The 12482-nt window shown below is 60.0% G+C and overlaps 1 protein-coding gene across 1 annotated transcript; it reads right to left on the reverse strand.

Moving 5' to 3' along the window:
- Positions 1-929: 929 nt before the first annotated feature.
- Positions 930-4862, reverse strand: CSRNP2 (cysteine and serine rich nuclear protein 2; the record flags this gene model as incomplete). The annotated part of the gene is made up of 4 exons (XM_084277157.1): positions 4639-4862; positions 3516-3775; positions 2046-2342; positions 930-1805 (listed from the first exon to the last, which is right to left on the reverse strand). The coding sequence occupies exons 1-4, from the start codon at positions 4787-4789 to the stop codon at positions 930-932; spliced, it is 1584 nt and encodes a 527-aa protein (XP_084133283.1). The 5' UTR covers positions 4790-4862.
- Positions 4863-12482: the final 7620 nt, after the last annotated feature.

The raw sequence follows: 12482 nt of genomic DNA on the forward strand, positions 1-12482 counted from the left end.
GCTGGAGTGAGGATGGAGGTAAAGCCGAGGGACGGAGGCTCAGAGAAGTGACTCCCCGCTCCCCATCCCTGTCCTGCCCCTTGAGACACGGGGCCAAGACCTCCTAGGGGGCTGGTTTTGGCAGGAGGCGAAGAGGGAGGGCCCATCCTGGTGCTAAGGGGACCCAGTGGGGGATGGAAAGTGCTTTTACATCTGGTCAGGGGGGCCACGGCAGCAGGTTGCCTTGACTCTTCCTCAAGGCTGATGCAGAGCCTGGGGCCGGACAGACAGACAGAGTTCACCAGTGCAGCTGCAAAGGGCTCGAACTCTTCAAATCCAAGGGGGGTTAAACACCCCCCCTAAATATTTTAGGAGAGTTCACAGGCTGCAGTCTCACCTCTCTTGTGCAGTCAGAGCCGCCCCGTTGGCTCCAGGTCCTTCCCCATCCATCCTGGTCTCTCGTGCTGGCTGCAGTGCCGTAGGGAAGGGGGGAACAAACGTCCCTGGGCAGCGCTGGGGTGTGATGCAGCCTGGTAAACATTAATTCCAGGGGGAAAAGAAAAAAAAAAGAGGAAAAAGTCTTTTTTTCCTTAAAACCCAAAAGGCGCAGGGCTGTGCTGGCGACCCAGCACTGTGGCGGGGGCAGCTTGAGGGATGGAGGATGGGAAGGAGCTGCTGTGGGATGAGGAGGCTCCAGGTCTGGCACGTCCCATCCCATCTGGGTGGTAACTGAGCAGCCACCAGCACCGTCCAAGCCGTGAGAACCGTCTCTGCTGGGCAAGCGAAAGGCTCCTGGCGCCGGGCGAGGGGGCGGCCGTGAGAATCCTCTGTACAAAGCAGCACCCCCCCCAAACCCAGCAATTAACCACCAGTGGCTGCTGCCGGTCCATAAAATATTACTGTCAATAAATTAACGAGCGCTGGGGGTGGGGGGAACGACCTGGGGCCACTCACACAGGCAGGACGGGCCCCGGCGAGCGCTCCTCGGCAGAGGGCGGCTCGTGCACCCGCTCCGGGGCTCGCTCCGGCAGCACGGGGGACGGGGAGCGCGGGCAGTGGGGAGCGGGTGGTGCTCGGCAGCCCTTGGAGGATGGGGCGGCCTCTGGGGATGGGGGAGGATTTTGGGATGCTTCCCCCTTGCTCGCGGCAGCTTGGCCGCAAGTCACCACAGGGGCGGGAAGGACGCCGAGGTCCTTCTCGCCCGGGCAGGAGGAAGGTGCCAGCGGCTCTGCCGAGCTGCCCTCAGCCTTGGTGCCCAGCACTGGCCTCTGCTCCACCTGGTAGTAAACCACAGGCCCATCGTTCAAGTAGGGCTGGTTGCCCACCGCCGAGGCCGCCTGCTCCGAGCCGTCGGCAAAGCAGAGGACGGATGAACCTGGAGGTAACTGGGCTTGGATGAGGATGGGGGCGGCGAGACCCGGGCACAAACCCTCCGGCACGGCCAGGGGCTCCTCCAAGATACAAACGCCCAAGCTCTCCACACCGGAGCCGTTGCTAGAGTCTTCCTCAGCCTTCAGCCTCTCCAACTCCTCCGCCGTCTGCAGATGCATGACGGCCGTCTCGTTCTCAGCCATGAACTCCTGGAAGTCCTGTGTCTCGGCCGGCTGCGGCCCCAGCCAGTCGCCGGCGGGACCGTGAGTGGCAGCAGTGGACGCTTCCTCCTCCGGCGCCGCTGGCCGCCCGCCCTGACGCTTGTTCTCCAGCTCCAGCTTCATGATGGTGTGGAGGTAGTGAGTCCGCACCCGGATGGGATTGAATTCGATGCGACCGGCCATGTTACCGCAACCGTCCCGGGAGCAGCCACAGGGGAAGGACATGCGATCCACCTGCCAGGGAGACAGGAAGATGTGGCAGCTCCAGGATCCCAGAGGATGCCTCCCCAGAGCCTAAAATCCATCCTAATGTCAGGAATTTTGGGCTGGGAGGAAGTTTTCCCCTGCGAGGTGTCCCCAAAACCCAACCCGGAGCTGTACCCAGGAGCGGTGAGCACCAAAGGAGAGCATGCTGGAACCGGGACAGGCCCCAGCACCGCAGTGTCACTGCCAGCGTCTCTTTCCCCGACTCACCTGGCATTTAATCCCTGCCTGGCTGCAGGCACAGGCTTCGGGGTCGCAGTAGAGGCGGCAGTCGCAGCCGCACTCCTCCCGGGACAGGCGGATGGCCCTCAGCTCCTGCTTTTCCTCGGCGTCGATGCGGTGAACGCCGGAGGCTCGCAGCAGAGCTCGGCGGCGTTTGGTCGGCAGCGGCTGCAGGAAGAAATAGTCATCCACCTCCACGTTCTCCACGTCGATGTCGTCGTCCGAGACGTCTTCCAGCGTCAGGCCGTCCGCCTCCTCCGACTCCACCGTGCCGTTCTTGGTGAGCTGCGGGGTAGGAGGAGCAGGGTCAGCCCACGCTTTGGCCAGGAGTGTGGGGGGGACATTGAACCCCAGCAATGAGGCAGGGTGGAGGATGTACGTCCCTGGTCCCCCACTGACCACCCACCACCCACCTCAGATCCTTCCCGTGTCTCCCGACCAGCACTGAGCAGGGTCTGGTCTGGCAAGCTGAGCCCCACTCCAAGAGCTGCCCCCATGTGATCCCCATCCCTGGCCAGACTGCAGGTGGGCTCATGGCAGTTTGGAGGAGAAAGAAGCTGGGGGGAGACATAATTTAACTAAAAGGGGAGGGGATTTAATTTAATACTAAAAGAATTCAGAGCAGAGAATTGCTTTTCCATCTTTCTGGGAGAGTGGTGGCAGCTGCGGAGCTGCCAAGCATCAGCCCCAGGGGAAAATGAGGTTTGAAAGCTACAGTGGGGCCAAAGCAGACCCTGCAATGTCCATCAGCCTCCCTGCTCTGGTCCTTCCAACTCCACACACTCAGATACCCCCAGATCTTGGCATTTCGGATAAATAGGTGTCCCCAACCCTCTGAAAGCCAGGACATGCAGAGAGAGCAGATGGAGAGGTCCATGGCCTCCCAAGGAGCTGGTAGAAAAGCCCCTGTTTATTTTCTTTATTTTTAAATTATTTTTTATAAAGAGGCAGCCGTTTGGATATGCATTCCTTTGCTGGACAGAGGCTCTCATGGCAGCAGGAGCCGATGATGGGCTCTGCAGAGTGTCCCACCGAGCAGAACCCAGGCTCTGGGCAATCCCAAGGGCACAAACCCAACCCCAGGGGATAGGTTGGAAAACAAGCAGAGCTGCTGAGATCCCCATCTTCCCCCAACACAGCCCAGCTGCCTCCTCCTCCCAGACTGGAATTTCTACAGGCAGGGACCCGGCAAGGTTTGGCTCTGAACCCAGCACAGGTTGACGCTGCCCAACCGGCCCCACAACACGTGTGGAAAAACAAAAGAGGAGGCAGAAGGGCTAAAAAAAGAATTTAGCAGCAATAAATCCATCCCCAGCCAGTGCGAAACATCAGCCTGGATCTGTCTCCTCCAACCCAGCTCATTCCCAAGCTCCACCAAAAGCTCAGCGGCGAGGGGAAACCTGGGAGACCCACAGCAACCGATTTTTCCCCGGCGCCACCCCGTTTCCCTGGCAATACCTTCATCTTCTTGGCGTGGAGTTTCTCTTCCTTGAGATGTTCCCGGAGGATCTCCCGGTGATTCACCTCCTGTTCCTGGGCGAACTCGCAGAGCGTGTAGCGCCGGACGGAGTTGTGGCGCTGGGCCATGCCCAGGGAGCTGCCGCCCTGGCTGGGGACGCTGGTGAAGCCCTGACGCCGGGCGAAGTAGTAGACGGTCACTTGGTCGAAGCGGACATTCTTCCTACGAAGCTGCTTCTGCCGCTTCAGGATGGAGGTGGCTGCGGCAGGGGGAAGCCAGAGAGGGGTTGTTAGGACCCAAAATCCACCCCCCGTCAGGGATCTCCCACCCTGGGGGCTGAGAGAGCCAATGGGATCCTGGGGTGCATCCGGAGGAGTGTAGCCAGCAGGTCAAAGGAGGTGATCCTCCCCCTCTACTCTGCCCTGGTCAGGCCCCACCTGGAGTGTTGTGTCCAGTTCTGGGCTCCTTGGTTTAAAAAGGACAGGGATCTCCTGGAGAGAGTCCAGAGAAGGGCCACGAAGATGATTAGGGGCCTGGAACATCTCCCCTATGAGGACAGGCTGAGTAAGTTGGGACTCTTCAGCCTTGAGAAGAGAAGACTAAGGGGGGACCTAATTAAAGTTTATAATTATCTTAGGCAGGGGATGCAGGGGGAATCAGCCAGCCCCTTTCCAGTGTCTGTGGGGATAGGACAAGGGGCAACGGCTGCAAGTTGGAGCATAGGAAGTTCTGCACCAACATGCAGAAGAACTTTTTCACAGTGAGGGCGACAGAGCCCTGGGACAGGCTGCCCAGGGAGCTGGTGGAGTCTCCATCTCTGGAGATATTCAAGACCTGTCTGGATGCCTATCTGAGTGATATGTCCTAGGGAGCCTGCTTTGGCAGGGGGGTTGGACCCGATGATCTCTTGAGGTCCCTTCCAACCCCTACAATTCTATGATTCTATGAAAAGGTCCAGGCTGGACCTTGGACAACCAGCCCCACGCTCACAGTATTCTGCCCATCACCCCAAACAAGCTACCAGGGACAAGGAGGGCCAAGAGTGGAGCCAGCTCCACATCCAGGTGCCTCCGGACACCCAGAGCCCACGACCGCAGCCGGGCTTCGTCCCCAACCACTCACGGATGAAGCCGGTGGAGCTGGAGGGGTTGACGCTGTCGCAGCTGTCGGCGCTGTCGCTGTTGGAGATCTCGTCATCTGAGTTGGAGCCCGGCGAGCCCACGTCTGCATCCTCAAACTTCCTCTTCAGGCCGGCGCTCGCGATCGCATCCATTGGGCCGCGGTTTGCATGGAGAGCCGGCGGACGGCGAGGGGGACGGGCGCTTCGACACCACTTCTCCAGTGCCGGCCCCCCCGGAGCTGCTGGCGGGCTCACCGCGTCCCTGAAACAAGGCAAGGAGAATAACGGCATTTCAGATAAGCCAGCATCACTTGGGATAAGCAGGAAAGGTTTCCCTGGCTCTTCGGAGCGGCTTCTCTCCATCCCTGCCCTCTCCACCCTGGATAAAGTCTCCAAACCCCACCATGTTGCTGTGGTTCTCCACAGCGAGCCCATCCTCCCGGCATCTGGCCCACAGGAAGGAGCCACACGTGGTTATTAAATGTTATTTAACGTTCTCCTTTCATTTTTGGGGCAGCCCCGGAAGGGTCAGGTGGTTGGGCAGGGGCAATAGCTGCAGCTCCCTTCCCACCAAACCATTTTGTAACCCAATTAACTGAGAGCAGAAGGAGACACTGGTTTTCTTTACCGAGCAGCTTGTGCCGCCCCGGCACGGCTGACCAACCGTGCTTCACCCACAAGACAACCTTTGCCAGCAAACCCCTTCCTCACAACACCCCATGAGGTTAAAAACCAGCCTCAGACACAACAGGGGCACCCATCCATCACCCACACCGTGGCGGTGGCTCCATCCCAGAGGAAGAAAGAGGAATGAATCCCATTGGAATTTGCAGCCAGGTGCCAAAACCAAAGAAGAGCTGGGGAAACGCTTGGCTCCAGCTCAGGTGAAGGGATTTTGGGAGGTGATGCTGCGCTGGGAAGACAGGTGAGCATCGCTCTGCATCCTCCCAACACCTCACCACAACACCTTCTGCTTTTGAACCCAGCACCAGGCATCCCTTGTCCTAGGAGCAGGTTGGAGTGGGAAGGATCCCAGGATGCTCCATATCCCACCCCCCTGGGGCCAGGGAGCCCAGCACCCAACCGGTTGTGTCATCTCATCTCATCTCTCTGGTTGTGCTGTCTCATCTCTCCGCTTCATCCGCCGTTCTCATGGCAACGCAACAACCGGTTTCGGGGAAAAAAAGAACCCCAAACCCCACATCAGCTGATCCTGCTAAGGGATCTGAGGGTCTTGGGATGCGATTTGGGGGCAAACAGGGAGCAGGAGGCACCACACGCTGCCAGAGGAAGCTCAGTGATGGGGCAGCGCCTCTTTAAAGCCAAAGAGGAAACGCTGGTGCCATCATTCTCCCAAAAAAAGGATGTGCTGGTGCCCCAAGGGGGCTGTGGTGAAGCCCCCCTGAGCACACAGCGATTCCCCAGTGCGCTGACACCTTGGTTTGGGTTTAAAAACAGCTTTTTGGGGGGTTCTTTTTGGTAGGCAGAACTCCCAACCCTGTTATTAAAGGCTGGGGGGGGGGGAAGGGAGGGAGGAAGGAGCTCTTGAAACAGCAAAAGCATCAGCCGAGTTAACGGCACCGATCCCACACGTGATGCACGGGGAGAAGCAGAGGCAGAGAACCCCACTTGAGCATCGCCACCACCATGTCCCCTCACCCCTCACCCCATTTTACCACCTCCATTGCCCCAGCGCGGCCCCGTTTCTGTGCCCAGGAGGTTCCCAGCCGGGCTCCCACACCATGCTGCCTGTCCCAGGCTCAGCTGATTTCATCATCCTCATTTTCAGCAGGAGATAATTAACGAGGAGTCTCTCCACAGTTCCTCCTATACCCTCCAAAGCAAATACTCCAACCCAAAAATCTCACCTAAAAACCCTCTTCCCTCCGGCGCTTACGGCGAGGAAAACCGGTGACAGTGGCTGGGAGTGGGTGTCTCTACCTACAGCATCAACCTCCAGCCTGGGGAGAGATCGGATCCTTCCCTGCCTGGATCCATGGGAAGATGTTGGGACTCGATGATCTTAAAGGTCTTTTCCAACCAAAATAATCCTGCAGCTCAGGTCAGCGGGGTGTTGCTGAGGATGGACGGACTTGCTGTGGGCACCCATCCAGGGCCAAGGAGCTCAGGGATGAAACAGCTGGAAAAATGAAGCCTTCATCTCATTTCTCCACAGTAGAAGCTCCATCAGTGCCAACAGGGCATCCTCTTCCTCCTCTTCCTCCACTGGTACAGCCACAGCTGCCCCCATGTGATGCAAAAGCCAGAAAAGAACCAAAGACACAACTGGGGGTGGTGGGGGGATAAAAATAAAATATAATAGAAAATCTGCTGCTGGTGGGGGTGGGAGCAAAGAGTCTCTTTGCTGGTTGTGTTTGGTTTTGTTCAGCCCCGAGGATGGGATTTGGGATGGGGAAGAGAAGACTGGACTCCAACCCTGTGAGGAAGGAAGGGGCCATGTGCTCCCACCTCCTCTTTTTTCCACACCAAAAAGAGCTCAGCTACAAATATGGGTTTTTTTCTCCCCATCAGCCCCTGCTGGAGTTGCCTTCGGGAGCAGGGAGGAGCCCAGGAGAGGGACCAGGCAAAGAGCCTCTCAAGACGAAGCCGGTCCAGCCCCAACACTCCCAGATCCAATCGGGAAAACCCACCAGCTCCAAGCTTGTCCAGAGCTGATTAACGAGCCCAAATCATCCCGAATTAACACTTATGCTGCAAAAAAACCCCAACCAACCCCCCTCCCCACATTCCCAGTTTGCCAGTTCCCAGCATTCCAGAGAGGAGGAAGGGCAGGAGCGTTGCTGGGTGGATGCTGCTGTGGTTCCCAGAGCTCGTTTGCCAACCCAACGGGTCCATCATCCTTGGTCCAGGTCCCACTGAGGATTTTTGTCTCCCGTGGCTCCGGCGTTGCTTCCGATGATCCCTGGATCCAGCTCGGATACGCTGCCAGGCCGTTCCTCCAGCGCGGCTCTTCCGGAGACCGAAGCGCTAATTCCAGAGTGGAGGATGCGTTGTATTCCGGATATTGAGAGTCATTTGTTCTTCCCTCCCAGGGACCCTCTGGGCATCCCACGGGTTTTGTGGCAGCTCCCAAAAATCCAGCATGGATCAAGGATTCCAGCACCGAGTAACTCTGAGGATACTCAAGATTTCCTCCTTGTATCCGCTCCCCTCTACCAACCGCTTTAACTGTATCCCTCAAGCATCAGGGATTTTGGGAGAGGGAAACAGGTTTCAAGAAGTTTCCCATAAAAAGCCAAGAGCCAAAGGTGGATCCTGACAAAACCTCCCAGGGTTTCGAGGGGTCGGAGGCATCAAATCCCAGGATTGTGGGATCATTTCAGTAGCTGGGTGAGGAAAGGTTTGGGAATGACATCCAAGAAGGAAGAAAGTAAATACGTATAATACACACGTGGGGAAAGACCCCTGGGGTAAGGAGCATCCCGACCCCATCCCAAGGGTAAGGGATGAATTTAGGATGGGATCACGGACCACAAAATAAACCAGGATAAAGAGAATCAAGGAACAACCCAAGGAGCCCATTTTACTGCGCTGCAGCGCTCGGCGTCTCCCGGGAAGGCGACACAGAGCCTTTGGCTGGAAGGAGCCAGGCATGTTCTGTATCCACCCCCAGTGATAAGGACAGCTCTCAGCAGTGATTTTAAGGGGAAAACATCCCCCCCTTCCCTTTTTTTTTTAGGGGGGGGATTGTTCACCTGGGGGCTTCCCCTCCAGCAGTCACTCCCAGCTCAGCTCTCTCCCTGGTTACCAGTTATGCAGCAGGATTTGCATCGCTGGGGATGACACGGCAGCATCACTGCAGAGCATCACGCCGTGACGTCAGGGCTGGGGTGGGGGGGGTGGGGGAAAACACACCGAGGTGCTGAGCACCGGCCCCAAAAAAGCACCCCCAGCCCCGGAGCTTTGCAGAATAAAAACCCTCTGGTGCTCATCAGTTGAGCCCCCACCCCCCCATCCCCCTGCCTTGGGTTGGAGCTGGGGAAATGGGTGTTTTGCTGCAGGAGGAAACAAACGGAGCTCCCAGGGAGAAGCCAAACCCCTTCCTCTGCACTCCCCCTAAAGAGCAACGAAACCAGCTCACCCCCTCAAGGACAAGCGATGGGATGGGGAGCCCCAAGGCACAACCCCCTCCACCCCCATTTCCCCAGCGCAGCAGCAGGGATGTGGTTTAGGTTTGGCACAGCTTGGGAAGGGTCCAGCACACTCCAGCACATGGCTGGATGCAGGGGGACATGTTAAACCCCCTCCCTCACCTCCAAGGAGTGGGGGGGACACAACGCTCACCAAGAGAATTCCTGCAGAACTAAACCAGGAACCAGCACAAACAGTCAGAACCTCCACCGGTTCGGCACCTGGCACAACCCACGCTGCTCCTGTGACCCATCAAATCCAGCCACTAATTATCCCAGGGTGGGAATTAAGGCAGAACCTCGTATTGATGAGCCCAGCAATGAGATTAAATAAATCATCTCCACCCCCTCAGCGGTGGGGACAGGAGGGACGGGCGCTCGGCCCCGCTAAGAGTTCAGCAGTTGGGCTGGTTTACAAATCAGCAGTTGGAGGTTTCCCCACTGGTCTCCACAGGCAGGAGACTGATGGGTTTACTGGGATGCCCGCTCGGCATGTCCCAGTTCAGACTGGGTCGGCTCCTTATGCCACCAGCACTGGAACCAGCAACCAGCTTCAGGTTTTTGTCAGAAAAGGCCAAGAATTTGGGTTTCTCTTCTCCTCTGCCACTAACGAAGGTGGTTAAGGAGGAAATCTAGGCTACAGCTCCCACAGCTCAAGCACCGTCAGCGCCGGAGCCGGCGCTTACGCAACCGGCATCACAAAATCGGTAGGGAAGGGGCCAGGTTGTCCTAAAGCCCTGGAGGAAGATCGTGGAGATCTTCCTCACGCTGCTGCCCCACATCCCTGGGGAGGGTTGGATGGGCACTACAGAAAAGGTTGGTGTCCCCTTCCCCCAAAAAAGCCCCCTGGGTCCCTCTGCCTGTCACCAGGATGGAGTTTGCTCCACGTCGAGCATGAGGGCTCTGGGAACGCCTTGATCTAAAGACCTTGAAGGTGAGGGAGACCCCTGAGACCCTGAAGACAAGGACCTTGAAGATGAGGGAGACCCTGAAGGTGAGGGCAAGGGGAGAGCAGACCATCACTGGGGGGGGGGGTCTTACTGGTTTGGCTCCTCCCAAGGGTGAGCACAGCGTTGCTGAGCTCAACCCTCACTCCTGGAAGCTCTTCCTGGGTGAGAGGGTGAGACCTCCCACGCCAGCCAACGTGGGCTGCTGGGCTCTCACCAGGCAAGGACACTGGAGGCAACTGGTTCTGGCCACTGTGGGGGATCTGAGCTGGGGGCTCCTCCCACAGCGACACAGAGGAGGGTCAGGGGTGCAGCAAGGGCTGGGCAAGGAGGAACCTGCCCCACTGCAGGCTGGTGGAGGTCCCAGCACTGGTGCCCAGCAAGAGGCAGGAGGGGAGGGGATCACCTCAGCTCCCTTCTCAGCTGCCAAGGGACAACCACAATGACCCCTCCTGGCCTTCAGGGACACCAGACTGGGACCCCCACAACGGCTCATCCTCTGGGCCACGGTGTCCCACCATCCCCACCAGCTCCTTCCCACTGCCCCGTGGGGGGCCTCCAGTCCATGGCTTCTCAGGGACCCCTCGTACCAGCCCCCCAATATGACTGCCATGTCCCCCACACTATATGACTCCTGCCTATGAGGACCCCCCCCTCAAAGTCCCTCTGGGTGCCCAGCTAGAGGAAGAAGCAGCCATAAGGGCACCCCACATCCTCCATAGGGCCCCCCACATACAGAGGTGAGCAAAGAGCCCCCTTGTTTACCCTATAACCCCCCTCCAGCCCTCACAGGCCCACAAACACAGGAGAGGGCAAAGGCCCACCCCTACAGCCTCTACAGGGCTCTAATAAGGACCCCCCGCCCCCTAAGGTCCTCCATCTAGAAGGGGGGGACATTCCCAACAGGCCCCTGCATCCTCTACAGCCACCCCCCCACCTCCAGCCAGAAAAGGCCCTGCAGAGCTCCAGCACCTCCCCAGCAGTAAGGGCTCCCCGTCCTCTAGAGCCCCTTAGACAGAAAGCCCCCCCCATCCCCTACAGGCATCCTACAGGCCCCCCCAGCTGGAAAAGCCCCCCCCCAATCCCCTACAAACCCCTACATCCTCTGCACCCCCCCTAGCTCCAAGCACCCCCATCCCTGCAGGCCCCTGCAGCCCCCCCTCCCAAACCCTGCAGGCCCCTACCTCCTCTGTACCCCCCAGGTTACAGAAGCCCCCCCCCCATCCCCAAAGCCCCCAAATCCCCTGCAGGCCCTTACATCCTCTAGAGCCCCCTCCCCACCCCCTACAGACCTCTACATCCTCTGTACCCCCACAGCCGTACGAACCCCCATCCCTAACAGACCCCTGCAGCCCCCACATCCCCCTACATCCCCCAGAGCCCCCCCACCATCTAATGAAGACCCCCCCCCCACAATGCCCACAGGCCCCTGCATTCTCTGCACCCTCCCAGCTACAAGAAGCGCCCACATCCCCTGCAGACCCCCCATCATCTGCAGACCCCCCCATCCTCTGTCCCCCCAGCTGTAGCCCCCCCCATCCTCACAGCCCCCCCCCCCCAAACGCGAGAGGCCGCCTTCCGCCCCCCCCCCCCCCCCCCAGGCCAGCCCGCCGGGCCGAGGGACGACCCCCCCCGCCCCCCGAGCCCCACTCACCGGCTCCCCACGGGTGTGGCGGGGGTCGGCGGGGCGGGGCCGGGCGGGGGCGGCTCCCGGGGGCGGCTGGGGCTGCGCGCTGGGGCTGCGGCCGCGCGGACCCGCCCCGCCGCCGCTCGCCGACAACAATGGGGCCGCCGGCGCTGCGCCGCGCCTCATATAGGCCGCGTCACGTGGGGGGGGCGCGCCCCCACCCCGCCGCCGCCCGCCCCGCGGGGCACGCCGGGAAAGCGAGTCCTGAGGGAGGGAGCGGGAGGCGAGGCCGCGGGGCACGCCGGGAAATGTAGTGCGGGGGAGGACTGGGGAGAGGGGGGGGCACTAGGCCGGGCTGTCCCGCTCCGCCTCGCAGCGGGCTACAGGCGCTGCCCTGCGCCCTCCCGCCGAGAGCCAGGGCAAGACCACCCCCCCCGGGGGTCTTCACCTCCCGCCCCAGAGCTGGGGAAGGGCCTGACGGGGAAGGGAAGGGGCGTAGCCCAACGCCAGCGCCGGGGCGTGGCCCGGGCCGCGGCTCTGCGCAGACACCCAGCCCGAGCAGAGGGGCGGCCGGCAGCCGAGTCTAGACGGGAGATTAGCGAGGCTGGGAGCAGCGGGGAGAGGCCGGAGGCGCCTCAGTTTCCTCGGTCACGGCCCAGCTGCAGCGCGGAGGCCGCAGGGCGCCTCACCCCGGCCGAGGGGGCCTGTGTGGGGGGCTGCTGAGGCCTGGCATCAGCTCCCGTCCCCCCGCCCGCGGGGCACAGCCTCTCAGCGAGGCCCTGGGCGCGGTTGTCTTCTACCCCTGGCTTCCAGCGCAAGCAGGGCCTGAGGGGGTAGGGTAGCTCCCCGGGGCTCTCCCCAGCTCAGCTTTCCCCTCCCAGGGGCTCTTACCCCCCGCACACACTCACCTCAGCAGCCCGTCAGCCCCGATCCTTGGGAGCAGAGCTCAGTGAGCCACCAGTGCTTCCCCCACGGATTACAGATTAGCTGAGTTATTAACTAATAAGCAGGTCAAGTTATAAGATTAAAAATCCTCTTCATAATCCCCCTACCCCAACCCCTTCGTGTCTCCCCTTGTTTCCAGCTAGCAACCAGGCCCTGAGGAAGAACCAGCCTGTTGC

Source organism: Gallinula chloropus, assembly GCF_964237585.1.
Source record: "Gallinula chloropus genome assembly, chromosome: 31".
Lineage (NCBI taxonomy): Eukaryota > Metazoa > Chordata > Aves > Gruiformes > Rallidae > Gallinula > Gallinula chloropus.